Source organism: Ylistrum balloti, unplaced genomic scaffold (assembly GCF_031769215.1).
Source record: "Ylistrum balloti isolate Yb309-2 unplaced genomic scaffold, AGI_CSIRO_Ybal_v1 Utg370450, whole genome shotgun sequence".
Taxonomy (NCBI): domain Eukaryota; kingdom Metazoa; phylum Mollusca; class Bivalvia; order Pectinida; family Pectinidae; genus Ylistrum; species Ylistrum balloti.
In genome coordinates this window covers 3,916,308-3,937,122 of record NW_026782299.1, presented here as the reverse complement: position 1 = coordinate 3,937,122, position 20,815 = coordinate 3,916,308, and the positions used below count along the sequence as shown (strand labels likewise).

General features: G+C 34.5%; 2 protein-coding genes across 2 annotated transcripts; one reads left to right on the top strand and one right to left on the bottom strand.

Annotated features, from left to right (window-relative positions):
• Nucleotides 1–112: 112 nt before the first annotated feature.
• Nucleotides 113–11,706, top strand: LOC132555031 (vesicle-associated membrane protein/synaptobrevin-binding protein-like). The gene is made up of 7 exons (XM_060219368.1): nt 113–247; nt 2,718–2,870; nt 3,093–3,199; nt 5,209–5,304; nt 5,781–5,855; nt 6,924–7,022; nt 7,134–11,706. Exons 1-7 carry the CDS (start codon nt 193–195, stop codon nt 7,302–7,304), a joined length of 756 nt encoding a protein of 251 aa, XP_060075351.1. The 5' UTR covers nt 113–192; the 3' UTR covers nt 7,305–11,706.
• Nucleotides 11,707–15,204: 3,498 nt separating this feature from the next.
• LOC132554990 (kelch-like protein 24a) lies at nt 15,205–17,635 on the bottom strand. The gene is made up of 2 exons (XM_060219318.1): nt 17,603–17,635; nt 15,205–17,229 (listed from the first exon to the last, which is right to left on the bottom strand). Exons 1-2 carry the CDS (start codon nt 17,633–17,635, stop codon nt 15,205–15,207), a joined length of 2,058 nt encoding a protein of 685 aa, XP_060075301.1.
• Nucleotides 17,636–20,815: the final 3,180 nt, after the last annotated feature.

The following is a 20,815-nucleotide window of genomic DNA, read 5'->3' as shown; positions in this document are numbered from 1 at the left end:
AAATTACAGCAATTTTCTTTATTTGCAAGAAAATGGTTCGTTTCACTAATTCGATATTTTGACACAACCGTCTCGGTTTCGCACATCCGACTTATGTATACGCATGCGCAGTACACGAAGCTGTCTGGCAGACGTGACATAGGTTAAAACCAGCGATCTTCCCCAAATTTCACAAGCTCTGTACATACAGAGATGGCAAGACAACAAGTTCTACATCTAGAACCTTCAAATGAGTTGAGGTTCAGAGGTATGGTGCTAGTCATGATGAAATATTTCAGTCCACACCCATGGTGCACTCGCTCAAAATCGCGAACTTTCCGACAACATTTTCGTCATCCAGGGTTATCCTGTAAAATCGATTCCGAAAGTTGCACGATTCATTGGTTTCGTGTAGCCTATATATCCCCAAGAAATTTTATAATTCTGAAACATGTATGGATGTAGTAATTTTAACAGTGGTTAACAGCAATGAGATGTAAAATGTCTTCGATGATGATAACCCCAAAACAATATGCATTTAATATGTATAATTCCTATACCAATAGTAAGCAGTCTGTTATGTCGGTTATTGATATTGACCGATATGGCACATATTTCACTCGGGAGTTTACTATAACAACTTTATAGATTATTATTAGCAACTACAAACTAACAGTACTAAGAGCACAGACTCCCAAGTCTTATATGTCATCTACACATTGTTGTAACCCCTGAGTAAATGAGTGGTCATTGATGATGAGTCATATTTGTTTACAGTACAATTTAAGATTATTGTACCTGTCAAGTACATGGCAAATGCATTATATCAAGCAACCCAATCAACATGTTCATGTTCACAACACGACAAAACTTCATATGTATATATATGTGTACTTATCAGTTGTTTGTGTTAAAACACATGTATTGTCCAGATTACCAAGACTTGCTCTTACAGTACTTACATAAGTTACATGCAAGGAGTTGTGTACTTTGGAAAAAATAGCTTCTCCCTTTCTGATAACAGATACTAATACAAACAAAAAAGTATTTCCCAGTTTATCTGAACTTGCATCTGGACAGGCAAATATGATGGAAATACCCTTTGCCAAAATAAAATTAGACTATCTAAATCTAGCATATTTGGAATCCAAACCAAAACCGATCAATTACTGGATCAAAGTCACAGGTCTGTACTCTGTTCATTCTTAATTTCAGCTGGGGTATTTTTCTTGTCAATTTTAAGATATACACAGAAACTTCCCCATGTTGGACTAACATAAAGCAAAACTTGAATATTGCATATATGTTTATATGGCAACTTGAGACATATGCACTTTCTATAAGAACATGAATACTTTCGTGAAATTTCTGTAAGAAACAATGGAACATTTGAAATCCTAACATGTGCTTATTATAAATATTCCTTTAACTGAAAAGTGATGATAGTAACACTTGACTCTACTGGTCAAAGATCTAGATTATGATGTGAATTGTCTGGCTGTCTATTTGTCCCTTCATTTAACATTATTGCTACTCCTGATTGGAAGTTGACATCTAAAAATTAGTATCAATTGTCACTGGTTTCTTTAAAACCACCCTCCAACTGAAGGCTTAGCCAGAATTTTTGCCACATTTGGGTTTAACATCAATGGAATCATTTTGAATACAATATTGTAACCAAACATGGAACATGTAGCTTTTACAATAATGTTCTTTTAACTAAGTGCCCAGCAGTCATTCTATAGTGCATTATATTTATTCAGTAGAAATTTAGTTTTTCATATAGTTTTCTACTATTTTCAAATTCAAATTATCTTTGTAAAATGTTTATGATAAATAGTGGAAATGTAAAATTTATGTGATAAATAGTGAAAAAAATTGGCCAGCTGCTGTTCATTTACTGTACCAATAATCAAGAGGGTTACTTTGACAAGAGCATGCTTGCTATGGTGATAACTATGAATGTAAAGGCATTTTTTTTTATATGTTTAGTCTTTGAGCCATTATATAACTCATGAATGATTTTTAGCTTGCCTATTTGAAAAATAGGAGACTAATTTAATCACTCTGGCATTGGTGTTAGCATCACATCTTAAAATGTTTTGTTCATCCTGTTTTTTTTTGTATTTTTTATCTTAGAAATTTTAACACAGCTGATTCGAACACTGTTAGGTCAAATACTCAGTTTGTGTAAAATATAAGTATTTATAGAGTTTTATTTTGAAATATTGTTGATGGGACTTGTTACTCTTAAGGATATAAATGTGATTACAATATTTGTGTTACTTCAAATATCAATTTCACTCAGTTTTGTGTATGGTAGTGAGTGCATATCCATGTGTGTGCTGTAAGTCAATGACAAGTATTTTACATTACATTTTTTGTTTTATATACATATAACTGTTTATTTAAATGAAAGATATTGTTAGTGTATAAAATCATAAAATGTTTTTATTCATTTATTACTTATTCATTACTGTTATGCCTTGCTATGAGACATGCATCCGGTAAACAACCGATAAAATAAGGTCAGTCTTCAATGCATGATGTCTTCGTTCATAGAAACATGGCTGAGTCGAACCCGGCAGATAAGTCAAATATTTTGTTTGGTCCCATCAACTTTGACTTATCTTTGTAAATGAATTCTGTGGTTATACAAACACATTTGCCGATAGTCATGAATGCTGTTTAATAATTAACATTTCATGAAAGAAATTTTGTTTCTCACTTTATTTCAGGTCCTTTTACTGATGTGGTTACATCAAATTTGAAGCTGAGTAACCCAGAGGAAAGGAAAGTTTTATTCAAAGTGAAAACAACAGCACCAAAACGATATTGTGTACGCCCTAATAGCGGAATCATTGAACCAGGGGCATCAGTCACAGTTGCAGGTTTGTAAAATGCATTTATGTAAAGAATAGTTGTTTGACTCAACTCTCTGATAAATTGATAACAATTTGAAAATAACTTAATTCTAAATACAAGTAATTAAATTGGATAAATCATCAGGAAATTTCTGTTGCTTTATTGTCATTGATGTATTTTCCTAGTTTGTTGAAATAGTAATTTTGAACTATCCTGATAAACTGACATTGTGTACACTTTTATTTCAGTTATGCTGCAACCCTTTGAATATGACCCAACAGAAAGAAATAAACACAAGTTTATGGTACAGACCCTGTTTGCACCAGATGGTCCCATAGAAAGTCAAGAAGATCTGGTATGCATGATTCATAGTGCAAGATATTTCTCTGAGTTATAACCAAACTGCTGCAAGCCTTCATTTATTATGAAAGCGTCTTAGGGACCTCAACCTGGGTAGTGCTAAATACAAGAATGACACAATCACTTGCTTAGAATGGAAACTGAACTTTAACCACAAGTTGTTACATCAATGAGAGTTTATATCTTAATAAAATGCTATATTGTTATTGTTTCCAGTATGATTTAATTAATCTATAAACTATAGCAGGGGAGATGGCAACTTCTTTAAATGCGTGTCCATGTTTTAAACCCATCCTTGAAATGATTCATTTCGAAAAACAACATGGCAGAAAGTATCAGCATTTCAAAAATCGTTCCCAATAAAAAGGCAAAAAACAGTGGTAGGGCAGCATTTTTTGTTGCATGAAAATTAATTACAAAGTGTCCCAAAACTGATCCCAATTAAACTACAATTAAAGGCACCTTCCTTTGCTTAATAGCTGTATTATCCTACCTTTACTAGAACTATACTATATTTTTCAACACGGCTCTATCAATAATGTATGAAGTTTGTCAAACTTATTGTCAAAGCCAAATCATCATATGATTGTTGAAATAATTAATCATCCTTTAAAACATAAAACAAAATAGAAATAAAGAGGAATTATACTAGATTTATTGTAAAACTAAGGCTTATTTCTTGTCATCATGATAGTATCACAATGGTAATTTTACTATCGTGATAGCTTTTATGGCCTCAAAAGCCACACCTAATAGCCAACCTTGATATTGGCCGTATCATGACCTTCTAAAATTGTAAAAAATGATGGAATCGCCTGATAATTCATTCTTTTTGATCGATGTTTAAAAACTTTGAAATCAATTTTTGGATTTGATAATGTCAAAATAATGTTCAAGCATGACATGAACATAACCCACATACAGATATATGGTGTTGCAATTAGTAATACAAACCCAAAGACAGTAATCATTGTATTTATGTTATTAAACATAACCGCCCTTTCAACAATGTCCGCAAATGGGAGGGATTGATTGAGTACCACAACACTTTACGGGCACTGAACATACAGTTGCTGTAATCATTTTCCTTGATGACCCTATAGAATGCTGTCACCATTGATTTTCAAGGGCTATCACCAGATATTGGATGTCTAGATGTAGGTGACACTTTGCATTTCAAATTGACTAACTACCATAGTGGCATTATCTATTTTTGTACAAAACAAAACAGATAACCTATTGAATTTCATATGTTGTCTGAAGTGTGAGTATCCAAGAGTGCCATCAGTTAAAATCCAGGAGCATCAATCAAAACTATGTAACACTTTAGAAACACTTATAACATACACTTATAACATATGGGTAACTGGTTATGGTTTGGTGGCTTGGAAAAAAAATCTAAGTATTTCATACAAAAATACTTTTATTTGGAATCCCAGATGCAGTGCTGATATTAATTTATAAATTTACAAATTATTGTTGAGAAGGTGTCCATGTTTATATGCAATATGATCAATGATGAGAAGTAAATGTGAAACAGTACTATTGAATTGTTTTGATGCTTTGTTTTTTTGGGTTTTTTTTTTCTCAAAAAGATCTCTCAGTAGCCAAATTTTATTTGTGTGCTCTTTTTTGTCTACAATTTTGGATATTTGGTCTTACATAGGCTTAAAATTACAGCAATTGTCTGAGAATGTTGGTTTTGGCCAATTTAATTTAGATTGAGTGATTAATCCACTTACTATTTATTCTAAAGCAGTACTGAGCAAGTCTTTCTGGAATTTCATTAGTTGTGTGATAGGTTTGTCCTGTTTCCAAGGCCCTTCCTTTTTTTTTTTTTTTTTTTTTATAATATTTCATCTATAGCTTTATAAACATGCCAGAAATGCACACTTTAATAGGTCAAAAGAAACTTTAAGGGGTTCTTTTCTTACTTTCATAAACAGTTTCATTATGTAAAATACTATTGTTTCACCTTATGAAATGTTTGTTTTTATTCAACAGTGGAAGGAGGTTACTCCAGAAAATCTAATGGACTCTAAATTGAAGTGTGTGTTTGAACTGCCGGTTGACAACAGTCACATTTCTCCCTCATCAGGTGTAAGTTGATAACTGATCTTTATACATTCATTAAAATAGGTCTTAAATATCATTGTGTCATGTATGACAAGTAGTTGAGTTGTCTTTTGATAAAGTGTACTGGAGTACTGAAAAATACTTCCTCCATTACATGGTCGAATGATTTTTCTTTCAGTCACTGAACCATGAAATATGGAATCCATGTTATGAATAGCTAATTTGTATTCATGATGATGTCTCACTATTTACATGATTTGAATAAAATGTAGTCACTTTCAGTATCAGTAAATTTGTACAATATGTCTAGTGTGATCTAGGTCTGGTAATTTGATGGAAATAATTAACTTGTGAGATATAAAGTATTTACTAACATGCTTGATTTTTTTTCTTGATGGTAGCTGAAAAATGTCTTTTAAAAGAACTTGAATGACCTTACTGTAATCAGACACACATTTTGTTATGTCTTGGAACATTATACACTAAAATTTCCTTTACAGGTGAATAAAGAATCTGAAGAGAAGCCAACAAAACCTGTTAAACAAGTTCAGCTAGAGAGCTCTCCACCAACCAAAGTAATCTATACATAATACATTTTATCCAAGACGGTTACAGCTACTTGGTATTTTTAATTGTATATTGAACTTGAGAACATCTACATTTTTACACCAACTCTGAAAATATCATGTTGAGAAAGTGTCTGGTTTTTATAGTCCTGCTTAATCTATAAAACCATTGAAACTTGTTGTCTCAAAATCACTTGAGTTAAAATTCTGTTCGAGTCGAAATAATTTCAAAGGCCTGATTTTTTTCTTTCTATATATATTTGTAATTTTAGTTGAAATTGCGATTGAGTCGAAGGGATTCTTTAGTCCCTTCAATTGTAAAGGAAGGGAAAAGTCATTCCTTGTCACAAATCTAAAATTTGTCAAAACATCAGCATGTCTAATGACAAAATCTGTCCACACCTACACAGTAGAAAGTCATCTGTGTGTAGCACATGGCTACTTATGGCTTATCGGTCCATCATACACACAACACTTGGTCTATGGCAATTAACTACCAGTTCATGTTCCTTTTCATCTTATGATCATCTTTACCTCATTTGACCTTTAGCTTTCGATGTAAAAATCATTGCTTTTTGTAAGTCACATAGTGGTCAGAAGCATAAAATGTTGCCTTTTGCCCATCTCAGAGATTTTTTCAGCCCTATTTTACAGTAGAAAAGGCTGTCAAAATTGGTGTTATTTTCTTAAAATGAGAACAAAATTCAAAAATATTTTCCCAATTTTTCTGAAAATCCTACATTATTTTCCCAATTAAATAAGGCATAGGCTACTGTAAAATCAATGTAAAAAACACTGCATCTGTCTATCACTGTTAAGTTTGGCTGAGTCTGGCATGCATTTCTTAATTGTGATGTTGCTGACACTTTTCCTGAATGATCTGAAGGGAACAGATATTGATGCTGTACAGTCAGATTTAGAGGTTATTATTTCTTGGAAATTTTAACATGTTTTGAACTTTTTTTTGATCAAAACTAAAGTGGTCCATTTCTTGACTACATTTTTATGTATATATACATGTATATAGTTTATGTACATAATGTATCCTCAAAATATTTTATGGGGCATTGATTACAGGCAACAAGTCAAGATGCAGAGTTACGAAAATCTCTGGAAGATAAACATAGATTGGAAAAGGAGGTACAGAGTCTTCGGGATGAAGTTAGTTCTCTAAAGGTGAGTTCATGTTTTGAGTCTACAGTAATCTAATCACATTGTCAAATATTTCTTCTGTTTACTGTTTGATATGAAATTTCTGTGGTAATATAGCAAATGTTGTTTCCACAGGAAAATGAGGTACGCCTACGGAAGGTTGCGATTTCGGACACGGTGAAGTCTACTCCAGCCCCTGCTCCAGTGTCATCGTCCTCCCAAGCTCAGGCCCTGAACCTTCCCCCAGTTGTCTACCTTATTGCTGCACTTGTGATAGGAATTATCATTGGCAAGTTAATACTGTAGTATAACCTCAACACGCTGAGCAACTTTTAAAAAGACTTTTAATGTAAAATAACAAAAATGTGCAAGACTTTCAAAGAAGGAATGAGACAAGCTGTATGAACATGTTTTGATGAAGGTTTCAGAAGATTATCTTCTGTCCTCCCGACAGGAGATCATGATGATAATGTTGGTCGGGTCATTGTAACATGACTGATTGTCTTACTGTTTGCAAATCCCACTAGCTAGTAAATGTCAGTTTCTGTTTTCAGCTAAGTGGTGAAAATTGTTTGTGTTTTAGTGTTTATGAAGAATATGATATACCAGTCACTTACCTAAACACTTTACTATTGTTATCAAAAACTCCTTCACTATCATTTTACACAACCAAGAATCACATTTTTGTAAAGATAGGGGTTAATACATAACAATGTAAACTGCACTCAATGCACATATTGTTTATTTCGTCAGAGAATATTTTGAAGATGTAAGAAATTTTATGTAGCTCCTTTTGATGAATAGTGTGTTTTGTTGGATTTGTTGAGCCATCTCTCGCCTTGCACCTGATAGGTATGATGATGTCTTTTGTCATGGTCTCACAGCAGCTGTTAAGAAAGGACAGAAAGGGAATCAGGTTTTGTTTAATCTGTTTTCATAAATAGGTGTATTGGATTGAATAGGCTAACTGTTTATAGTACATAGAATTAATCTTTTAACTGTGTATTATACAGAAATAAAGAAATATTTTCGAAACACTCTATGATGCTAATAGTAATGGCAGGAAAGGTCCTATTGTATTGCCAGGACATCAAGGCTTGCAGATGGATATGAAATGTTATGTGTGTACATGGTACCTGCTATATACCACATATGTTTTCTGTAGATACTCTGGTTACCTCTCCCACCATACAGCCAGTATGCTTTTAATCAGGTCAGGGGTAGTAAAACATCCATAATAATCCAGGACTTGCTGTTGTGTTTAAGGGTATACATATACCACCAAAGAATTCAGTTATATATTTGTGAGGAAGAAATAGACAGGAAACTAAACCAATGATTGAAGTCCTGGAGTCAACAGAGTGTTTAATAAAGTTTTTTGATGCTAACTGTTATCTTTATTTTTTAAAATTTGAAAACATTTCTATTAAACATCTTAAAACTAGATGACTTTGAAATTTCAAGCCTTTCACTCTGTGTACTAAGCAATATATCTAGTATTTTATATCAACACATTAATTTGTTCAAACTTTAATATATATCATCAGCTGCTGTTGTGGGACTATAAACAAAATTGTACTAATTATTGCAAATAGTGATGTTTGCACTGAGTCTATTGATTAATGATTGCATGCATAACCAACTGGCCATTCAATATGATATGTATGAAAGATAAACACTTGGTTTACTGCTGTAAATACTTGAGCGGAGAATTTGACTTCCTTAATGACTTATACCGGTAAATCATATACATATAGATACAAAATCAAGGCTTTGCTACACTAATTTGTGTAACATTTGAGAAAGTAGAAGTTAGTGACATGGAGATGTTCTTGTATGTATATATAAATATATTATTAATTGTCTCCTTGATACATATAGTAATTGCACTAAAGAGCAAATGTTTTTATTTGCCATCAATTAGGGATCCTTCTTTGTTGATTTTCTTTTCCATTTTTTTTTTCCTTTTTAAGTGATTGTTATCAATAGGTTCAATCAACATGAACTTCACATGTATGACATTGACCCATGTTATATTTGTTCTATCTTATGGAACTGTTTCTTTTGCTATTTGGATTTGTTATGAACCTGATGTAGGTATTAAGTTAAAGCTTGCTAGTGTTTCTATGTAACACTGTTATGTAACTGTCTGCAAAAAGAAATGGATGGAGGCCCGAGTTCTGCACAGCATTTTTCCATTGATATGGTTCTTACAGGGAGAATCTATTTGTGATCCTTCTTCTCCTTACAGGGAGCAATAGTAGGTGATCATTTCTCTCCTTACAGGGAGTAAATGTTGGTAATCCTATCAATCTGTACATGGAGTTCCTGTTGGTGTTTCTTCACCCCTTACAGGTCTTTTCAGGGGTAAACGGATTGTGATCCTTCCACTCCTGACAAGGAGTAACTGTTGGTGATCCTTGGATCCTTACAGAGAGTAACTGTTGGTGATCCTTCCACTCCTTGCATGGGTTTAAATGTTGGTTATCCTCCCACTTCCATGTCTTGAGTCACATTACTTGTATTTGTAATCATTTGTTCAAATCCCAGTACTGATTGTCACTGCACTTTGGTTTTCTCATATACAATGCAACTTATTTATATGTACTACTCTAAAAAAGAATGTGATTACTTCATGTATTAATGGTAAATGAATTCATGAGCTTTCTATTTGGTAATATAGTGCCAATTTCTTTGAGTTCCAGTGGCTAATGTTTGTAATTGGAGGAAAGATAGGATTCAATCTGAACTGGGATAAACATGTACCCCCCTTGTGTGTTTTCATTTACACTTGACTTTGTGCAATTAACATAAGTGTGAATGCTATAGCTAAGTAAATAGCTGTAGTGTTAAATGTGTCAAGAGTTTTTAAAGGAGACCTCATATGAAACAGATATTAAAGCTAGTACCATAATGTATGTAGTCAATTTGATATGTGCTAAAATACTGCAATATATGTTATAATTATCCACATTTTACATGTCTATGAGATGAAAGTGCATGATTGTATGGAGTTTTGAATAGTTAGTGTTGAAGTGGAGGGTAGAAATCGTGGGTTGGACATTATGATACATATAATAATTATACTTGAGTGGAATAGATGATTTAAATTAGTGCTCATTTATGTATTTTAATACTTACCTTTAAATAGATCATATCATATGTTCAATAAGAAGGATGGCCATAGAATACAGCTCTGTTTTCTGTTTTGTGTGGGTTTTTTTTTTGTTTTTTTGTTTTTTTTTTAAATTTTTTTAATTATTATTTGCTGGTAAAAAGATTAGAACAATAATTAAACTTTGATGAAATCAATGTCTACTATACAAGAATATAGAATAAAACGGTGTCTCACACATTTGTTGAGAAATTGCCTGAAATAAAACTTGTTAAATAGAAGTTGTTTTGCATGTTAGCGTTTATTTTCCTTCTACAGGAAGATCATGTAACACAATACCATGTTTCAATCTCTTCAAATGAAAAAAAAGATGTAGTAAATTCAGTTCCTTGTGTTTCTGTCTTTTATCTTGTGACCTTATAAAGGAATGCATTTAGTATCCTAAACTCCTATCAAACCAGAGTTGTTAATATGTCATTTGGCTGTCACACTAGGAAGATAAAAGTCATAGTAGATTTCCTTTTTGCCATACTTTTAAGAACTAGCCAATTTCACTTGCAATAAGACTCAATATTTGGACCTGATAAATTTCATAGGTTTTTATTGTATACTATGTGCAAGCAGATGTGTGATCATATTTTTCTAGAACTCTGAAGGATGTTCAACATCAAAAAAACAAAAAGAATATAAAAAAAAAACAAAAAAATAAACAAAACAAAAAGTATTTGGGACCACTTCTTTTCGTGGACAAAATTTTAAGAAACAAGTACAAATACAGATTTATCTACATTTTTTATATGGAAACAATATAATCATTAATTTCACTTTTAAGTTGAAAACGTAGGTGTAATGGAAGACAAGATTTTTTTAGTGAAAATATCAGAAATTGATATGATTTAGTTTCTAATACATGCTAGAATAAAGGTATATTCTTAGATTTAGGAATTTATCAAACCCTCTGGCTCTTGCCCTAAGTACAAGTGAGGTTAGTAAACCCCACACAAGGCTAGTGAACCTTATTGAATATAGGACTGCAAAAACATTATACGTTACCGTTTCTTGAAAAATCTAAAACACGTGCAACCATAAGCCAATTAACACTCCACAATGGGCTAGAAGGTTAGTGAACAAAGGCCTGGCCAGTAACGCTCCTTTAACATAAGCAAGGGTCCGATACTAGTGAACTTCACAATCAGGCTCATAACACCTTATGTTAAGGTGATGTGAGGCCAGTGAACCACCACAAATTAGGGTTACATTGTTGGTAAATTCCACACATTATGGGGCCTCGTGGTCTGTGATCCCCTTATATCAAGTCACTTGGTAAGGAACCCCACAAAGTACAGAATGAGGAGGCTATCTAGGTATGTAAACCAACGATACCATCCTCTATTACATAGCACAAACAATTTCCTTGTTTTCCTCTTCATTCAGTTTTGTTATTTTGTTCATTTGTGTATGATAATGCCCTTCCAGTGTTAAGTGTTGTGTTGACAGAAACACCCTAATAGTGATTTTATATAGTATATCTAATTTAAGTTCATGTTATATGATCATTTAAGTCAATAAAATTCCCATATTCATCACCTCAAATGTGTATGACTGTTTATTATCAAATATGTATGACTGTTTATTACTCCATTTTGGTATGCAACATGTGACCTAAATGACCCAAGGACACTGCACAAACTTTTCTTTTATAAAAATAAGTCCTTTTCTGCTGATACTTCCCAAGTTAGCGAATGATTATTATTTCAACATTCTTCTCAACACAGCCCTTATCTGGGTAGGGTTAAATTTCAACAAGTGATTATTAATCTAATCAAGTGATATATTTGTCATTGCCAAGATGTCAAGTACTTTGTCAGCGTATGAAGAGTGAATTGATTTTAAATTGAGGTTTGGATTTAAAAACAAATTTCGCAAGCTTCCTGAAAATTAATCCTTTTCAAAAGCATTGTACAGGTGTATACTCGCAAATGAAAAATTTGAAAGCAACAAAAAGTGTGTTGAGTCAAGTTTATAAAAGTCTGCTATGAAAATTGTTCTAGAGTACATCTAAATGCCAATCAACTTTGTTGATTCTACGATCACAGTGTCCCTCTATGCAGGTCCTTTGGTCATTGTAGGTCATAGATTTGTTCTATATTATTGTATGCATGACTTATAATTTCTGATTCATTGTACTGTCTTCTCTTTAAGGTCTCTCTCGTTGGTATTGCAAATATCCTGCACAGAAATTGGGTTTGTCTGTAGTGAAGTTTGTCAATACAACTCTTTAAATTATGAACCAATTTAAATGAAACTACACAGGACATATGTAGATGTCATTCCATCTGGGCTTTATACTCTGTGCCTGTCAAAATATTTGATGAGGTGATTATTATGGTATGGCATTGTCTGTCCATTGAGCATGAACATAAAATTCATCTGGAGAGTTTTCAACCAGCCTTTTAAAGCTTAATAACCATGACATCAAATTATGTTTTCCAGCACAGCAGTTTGATTTGACTGCATTTTGGAAGTTTCTGGGTGTTTGTAAGGTCATCTGACCTGAAGATGACCTATAGCCATTGTACCATTGTAGCCGTGGTCTTCCTTCATGTGCCGTGGGTCATGTGTAAACTTTTTCCTTAAAACCCTTCTCCTCTTTCAAACTGCAGTGGATTTCGACTAAATTTGGTCAAATCCATCATTAGGATTATCCTTGCTAAACTTCAGAATTTCGGTTTGACACCTAGGTGTCGAGTGTTGGGGCCCCAAAGGGGGAGGTGCTGAAATTAGCTATAAAACTCTACTCCCCCTTTCCGCCTGGATTGATTTCAACAAGCTTTGGCCTGATTTATCAGTTAGGATAGGCAATTATTTCATAAATCCAGAAATTTGATTCGACCCCTAGGGACTTGGGGGCGAGACTCCAAAATGGAAATTAGGCAATATATTGCTTCAAAATGCTACTCCGTTTTAAGGCTTGAAGTGATTTTAAACACATTTGGTTTTAAACATCATTGAAAGTGGGAAATCTTTTTTTTTTATATTCAGAAAGTTGATTCAACCCCTACAGACTTTGGGGTGGGGCTCCAAAATGGGAAGTTAAACAATATATTGCTTAAAAATGCTACTCTTCCTTAATGCTTCAATGGGTTTTAATAAAATTTGGTCTGAAACATGATGGATAGTGGGGAATCATTTGGTAAATTCATCCTGGTGATGGGGGTGGGGGAGCCCCAAATGGGAAAGGTAGTCAATATTTTGCTTCAAATGCTGTATTTTCTTAATGCTTAAATTGATTTCAACCAAATTTGGTGTAAAACATCATTGAGAGTGGCAAATCATTTCTTAGAGTCAGAAAGTTGATTTGACACTTAGGAGTGGGGCCCCAAATGGGGAAGTCAGACAAGATTTTGCTTCTCTTTCTTAATGCTTGAATGGATTTCAACCAAATTTGGTCTAAAACATCATAGAAAGTTGATTCGACCCCTACTTTATATGAATGACCAAGATCTGCTTTTAATGACTTCTTCTTCATAACCAAAAAGCCCACATTACTGATATTGGGTAAATGACATGTTAGGATGTAAGGCTACCAAGTTTCTTAACATGAATGACCTTGACCCACCCAAAGTCACAATGTAAAATCTGTTTAAATATTTATATGATTTCTTTTCAATAACCAAAAAGGCATAGGATGTTGATATTAGACTAACATTCAAGGTCACAGGGGTCAAATGTGTTGAAATGCTTAAGCAACTTCTCAATAACTGAAAGTCCAAGGTTCTTGATAGGCTTGTAGCTTGCTTTTCCAACAAATTGAAATGGTGTCTTTAAACACAGCAGTTTGATTCATTAATGTTTGAAAGAGCATTGCCCGTTTTGTTTACATCTTTTTGGTACATTTCTTTGGCTTTAGTTTCCTGAACAGTTTCTATAGAAACAAAGTGGAGATTTCTGATTGGTCAAAATGATGTATTATCTTAATTAGCTGTAAAGTTGGTACATAAGTGCTATTACAATCACATCCTTGACATACAGATACCGTCATGTTTTTTATTTGACAGGTATTAAAAGCTTGATAAACTTTCGATTTTGTCGGCGTTTAAATAAACCGAACCAAATGGCTTCCTTGTAAAACTTGTAATTATTGAGTTTGTTTTTTCCGTTTCGGTTCATTTTTATGAAAGAGGGCACCTGTTACTTTTCCTAATTGGGCGATACTTTTCATTTTATTATCACTAACATATACAATATGCTTAGCATGTGCATAAATTGAATAGTTTACTATGTATAATAATTTGCAAAGTGACGTTAGAAATTGTGTCCATCACGACATCTTGAATATACAACAGCACACGACCAAGAACGGAGCCTTTGGGTCCAACATGGTAAACAGCTAGGGCCCCATTCACAACTACATTTTTTAAAAAGTTGTTTAAGGTTGCCCCTCTGACCCCCTCATATGGACATGGAATCATATGTCATAAGTGTTCACGTCGAGAAATTTCACAGTCACGTAAAAATGTTTACCCAAGTCACCAGTTACGTCATCGTATCACATGTAAAATTTTGACGGAGCGGCATTGACTGTGTTGAAGGCATGGAAACAGGTAACGAGGTGTATAGAAATTAACAGAAGACTTGATGCCAGACATGACCGAAAAGCTTCATGTTATTAAAATTGCTCAGTCTTCTTTGATGAGTCCAGAGCTTTGGCAATGTCGTTGCCTCTACAGTGGTTGGATGAAGCTTGAGTCACTGGGTTTAAAATTTAATTCAATGCTATTTTCTACGTATACAACGTCCGAAGACTTTCTAATTGCCTTTTCAACTTTCTGGAAATTCAAATGTTAAGTGTTTTGATATGTTGCTTCTTTACATACATGTTTGTGCAAGCTTGCCAAACACAAAATAATAATGTTCTTTGGGTATATGCACATTCATTCCACCTCCCAAGAGATTTGAACACGTCAATTAGTGACATATTAGCAACGATGCTAAAATGAATCGTTATGTAGGAACACCTTTGGAAATAATGTTGATGCCCAGTAAGGGAGGCACCTGTCTGTTGACTAATAGGTATACCGTGTTGTTTATCTACACCACAGTCTTTATTTCTTCACACATATACTTCTTGCATACTCCTCTTATAATACTATAGTATTGGTTTGATAGTCGTTTCCATGGCAAATTCACGTTTTTTCGAGAGTCTTGTTTCTGAGTGTGTACCTCGAATGCCTTCATTTCCGCGGATTCTGACTTGCTCGATGTGCCGCCAACGATGTACAGCAATCCTCTGAAGTAAACACAAGAGAAATCCATGAACGAAGAAGTGTGAGCTTTCCCAAGTAACATGGGGTCCCTACCGTACTCATATTCCATCACATGACCTCGAGGACTTACTATATATAGAACACGCTCGTGCAATGCTATATCAGTAAAGCTACATTGCATTGGAAGGGTGGCTATTACAGAACATGTTTGTCTATCTGTGTCAAAACATTGAACTGCGTCGGTATATTCGCCAAAAGAAAGTGACCCACCGCACACAAGAATGTTTGGCCCTACTACTGCGGCAGATGCGTCAGAGACTGGCAACGCCAAGACCCCGCAATGACGCCACGAACGTGTCCCTAGGTTGTACCTCTCTATGCCGGATATGACGCTATGTACCTGGTTTCTTCCTCCGAGAACATACACATAATCAGACGTCGCTACGGCAACATGCTCCGATCTTGGTTCTTTGAACTTAGGCAAAGAGGTCCACTTATTTTCGCTTATATTATATTCGAAAAACACACACGGATTCCCGGAACCACCAGTCAGGTATATAAATTGTCCAAGTGAACATGCGGCAAAAGCACTACCGGGAGCATAGTTTGATATTGAGGCCAACTGAAACCATTGCTTTGTTTTGAAACTAAAACATGCCACATGTATGCCACTTTCCTGGCCACTTGCTCTAACTACCAATAATGCCTGTTCATTGCGCAATCTTCCAGGAGGTACGTTTTCTTTGTCAAATTTTGCGACGACACTTTGCAGGAGATGACGGGAATCTTGTGGCAGGTTTTCGTTAGAGATAGCTGCCTTGATGGCTGACGGTCTGACGTCAAGTAGACTCACATCCTGTAAGAGAGTTACAAGGTCCTCAGTTGGTCGATTGGCCGATGAAAACCACTTTATCGTGGCTTCAAATGCTTCCGTTTCGTCCACCACGTCTAAATCGTCGTCCTTCATACACTCTAGTAACTGATCTCTGGATAGTGTGGGATATTCTTTACTCGTGATAACTTCATGGAAGTTATGGACGATATACGACAAAGCACTCTCTCGTAAAGACAAAATGCTATTCATTTCAGCCAGCCTCAACACACCGAGGATATTTTCTGGGTCGGCGTTTCTGATAAGAAATCTCTCGCATTGCTCCTGTAGTCTATTAAGCTGAAAATAAGAACACGTTGAAATGAGTCTTTCAACATTCGTCACTGTAACACATTCCTCTCCCAGATATAGAGCATTAAGAATACTTATGAAGTCCGATATATTCACCCCGTGTAAATCAATTTCCTCGGCGCCAGTTTCACGCATTCCAGATAGAAACATGGTATCGAAAAACGGAGAAACCGAAGCAAGAATGGCTTTATGGCACCGGAAAGCTTGGCCTTCAACCTTCAGAATTACGTCACTAAAGGTACCTTCTTTATAGCACTGTCTAAGTTTTGTAGAAAATTGCTTTATCCATGATTGCTTCAGTTGAGTTATCGATGTAATCTTATCTTTGACGATTTTTTCTTTATGACTAGTAATAAAACCTATTTTCAGAACAGAAGCTACAGGCTTCATTTCGAGTTTCAGTATGTCTAACGTAATATCCGTTAAGGAATACAGCCAGGAGAGAATTACGTCAATAGATTTAGGAAGTTCGGCTAGTCTGACAACTGATTGTGTCCTGCATGTCATGCCTATGTGCGGCATAAATGCGTCCACTAATATCTTGTGAGCTTGAGAGGAACTTTTACCGTCACTCAATGTGACGTCAGTGTAACGTTGTTCTTTCCACAGCCGAAATAGACCATCTAAAATGTCCACCACATGTGTGGGATTCCTACAAGACTTCTCCTACAAAACAGAAATAATTAATTTATAGAATATTGCTTAAAACAGAAAGAAACGTGTGGAAAAGCTGGGGCGTATCTTTTTCTTTTTCTTTTCTTTTTCCCCTATGTGTAACTGGTGACGCATGTTTACAAAAAATGATAATAAATAAATAAAAAGAAATTACTGTGTGTTAGGAATTGATGTTGTGTCCATGGTATTAAATGAAAAAATTAAGACCATGATAGAATTGGAAAAACGATCTAAATTGTGTCCCTGTTGAGCGTCAGACCCCGTCCCATATGATGTACCATCCACGATACCAAAATCATGGTTTGCTTGCTTTAACGCCTTTGAAGAAACGTTATGATTTTATTTAATGGATCTCCTTGTCTACCTCGTTGAACAGCATGCTGGAGGTCCGTCGCATGATAACATTTCTAAAGTCAAGTGTCTTGTCCAAGTACAAAACTGCTACAGCTGAAGCCGGCACATGATCTTAACTCCATGAGAACCACAACCTGCCCCATTAGTATGATAATATTCACCTGACACTGTATAGGCCGATGCTCTGATTTGATTGTATGTACCACACTTTGGTGTCAAAGTGCTAATAAAAATCCTGAACTTTGAAATCTTACAATGAGCGTCCGGTGCTACCTATTTTCATGGAACTTTAAAGAACCTGTTCATCGATAAAAAGGATGTACGCTAGAGTAAGCTTATCTGTGTATCATTACTTTAGCTAATTAATGTTTTGATTACGTTTGCTTTGGTCGGTGTCTTCCTGTAAATCAAGCTTCGCTCAATAGACCCTGAATATGGACATTTTTATTTCCATTAATTGATATGTGTTTAAACTTAATTTTGTCCGCCAAAAAAGTGGATTGTGACCCGTGCATCAAATACGATTTTCATTATAACAATGTCGCTCTTTAGATGTTTAAACATTCGAAAGAAAGCATCTAATCAGAGAATTTTTTACCTTTGGCTTTGCATTCACTTAATGAGAATCAAACAAAACCATTTAACATTTTATTATATAATGACCAATCACACTTTGTCTAACCTAAATGACTAGTTGGTTATAATTATATTGATTCATAGTAGGAGCCAGCATAGCCTGACACATTGCCTTATCTCAACGCCATGTCTGGCGCCGACCCAAGGCTCGGGTTGGACCGGTGTAAGATTGGCTACCTTTCCGGAGTAACGAGAATCAAAACGTTTCCTTACTTACAAAGCTGATGATATCGATTAGTGCACAACATAGCACGAGGACTCCGTGCAAATATTTCTGTTGTTCTAATAAATGATCTTGTATAACGATTTCATAGTATGTAGTATTGTTATGTGGAAACCGCAACGAATTACGTATATTATAGCATCTGGATGAGTTTGTACAGCTTCGTTTCCGAGCACAGTAGAGCTATGGGAGGGGGCGGGGCCGTAAGCTACATCACACTAATTTCATATGTGATATCTACTAACATCATTAGAGCCTTAACAATCAAGGTGGCTCTACGTGTAAAATACTGTACTTACCATTGTAAGACACTATGACGTTACCCTGACATACCGAACCCCATGTCTATCTCCGTGGCATAAATTAACCTTGCATGCACGTACATGTTGTTTACATGTATCCAGGGCCTATACAGGGGAGATAACTCGCATATAAATTATTTCTGTAGCTAAATGGGAAAGACAACAGGAATTTTCCTATTTATACATGTGGTAAAATATAACTCTTCAGGCTGAAAAGGCATATTCATTTAAATAAGTGAAATGATGATGTTTTAGAATGTTTGAACGATTTCTTCTAAACAGCCAAGAGGCATAGCGGTATTTGGCGAGTAGTGTACTTGATAAATGGCTATTCAATTGGTTCCTAATGGTAAACCTTGTCTTAATTAAATATCACAAGATTCAAATGTGAATAAAAATCAATGACCGATTCTGAAGAAGGGATATCAATTCTGTTTCAATGTCACAATGATCAGATCTCTAGGTAGTTTCTCTTGTGTCACCAAGAGCTAGTTTATTTGGCTTGTTGCATGCGTTTTAGCCGCAAAATAACGTTCAGCTTGCTAGAAAGAACTTTTTTTTTTAGCTCGATTGGTTGAACGTTAGGCTAGTAAGCCAGAGGTCCTTGGTTCAGATCCTAATGGAAGCATTAAAATAAAACAATGGCCTCTATGGCAAGCCGTTTTAACATCGAATCCTGTTTCCCCTTAAGGTGAAATGTACATTACATCTATTTCACTTAAGTGAAAATTCATTTTGCCTTAAGGTCACCAATCTTCATTTTGCATTATGTTTTATTTCACATAGGTGAAAATGAATTTCGCTTAAGTGTAATAAATTTTGTAGGTTTAATTATTTTACTTCAGTGAAAATCTTCTTCATTTTAGTGAAATTAAACAAACAGTTAGGTGTCTCCCAACCTCTTCAATAGATTTGGTCTAGCCCATCCATCGACAAATCATTTGGTGTTTAATATCTCTCCAGAAAGAGCCCTAATACAAAATGGAAATAAAAATCTTTTTCATTTCAGTGAAAGAAAACTTAATGGAAAAGAAAAAATTACTGAAGTGAAAAAAAACACATAATGGAAAGAAACAAAATCATTTAGTGAAAAAAACACATATGGAAATGAAAAACTTTCGTCGTTTACGTAAAAAACACATATGGAAATAAACATCTTTCTTCGCTTAGGTAAAAAACACATAATGGAAATACAACATTTTTTCACTGAATAAAATAAAATCATGTACATAAGCTTATCTCTACTAGTAAGAGAATAAATCATAACGCAGTAGACATGTTGACTGATCTGCCCATTAATACAAAGGGGTGGATAAGAAACACCCAGATTGCATTGACCATATTTACCTAAAGGCGAAAGTAATTTCCCTGAAGTGAAAATAATTTAGCATTATGTCTACACAAAATATTTTTTTAAAGTTCTATTTGCCTTAAGGGAAGTAAACTTCAATTTGAATTTTGTTTTATTTCTGAAGTGAAATTATTTTTACCTTAAGTTAAAGTAATTGTTTGCACTATGTTTTTTTCACTGAAGTGAAATTCTTTTTCACATCAGTGATAAGATATTTCGTTCAGAGGAAAAAGGATTAAATGTTAAAACGACTTTCCTCAGACCTCTGTTACATATGAATAGACTTTTCTCTTCGTCATCTTCAGATCAGATAAGCAAATCGGGTCCATTGCTGCGTTTTTGTGCAGTGCTTCCAAATATGAAAATGAATAAAATTATAAAATTACATACCGTACCCACGTATATGTAGGTCTAATTTGATTTAACACAAACACACTGCCAGATTTTGACTTTCTTTAGCAGACTGTCACACTTTCCGATATGAAATTATTACGCAGTCGTTGCTAGGTAACGTAACCAGTTTAAAACCAATAAAAATGCTTGTTTGAAGAAAAATAAAAGTATTGGACGACAATGAATTTAAATCTTTTCATAAGATCTTCGGAAAATTAATAATAAGCTGTTGCTTCATTGATTTCTGAAATGGTTGTCTGTCGTTACTAAACCTATGTACACAGTACACTGCATTATTGTATTTGCACCATAGTCTAA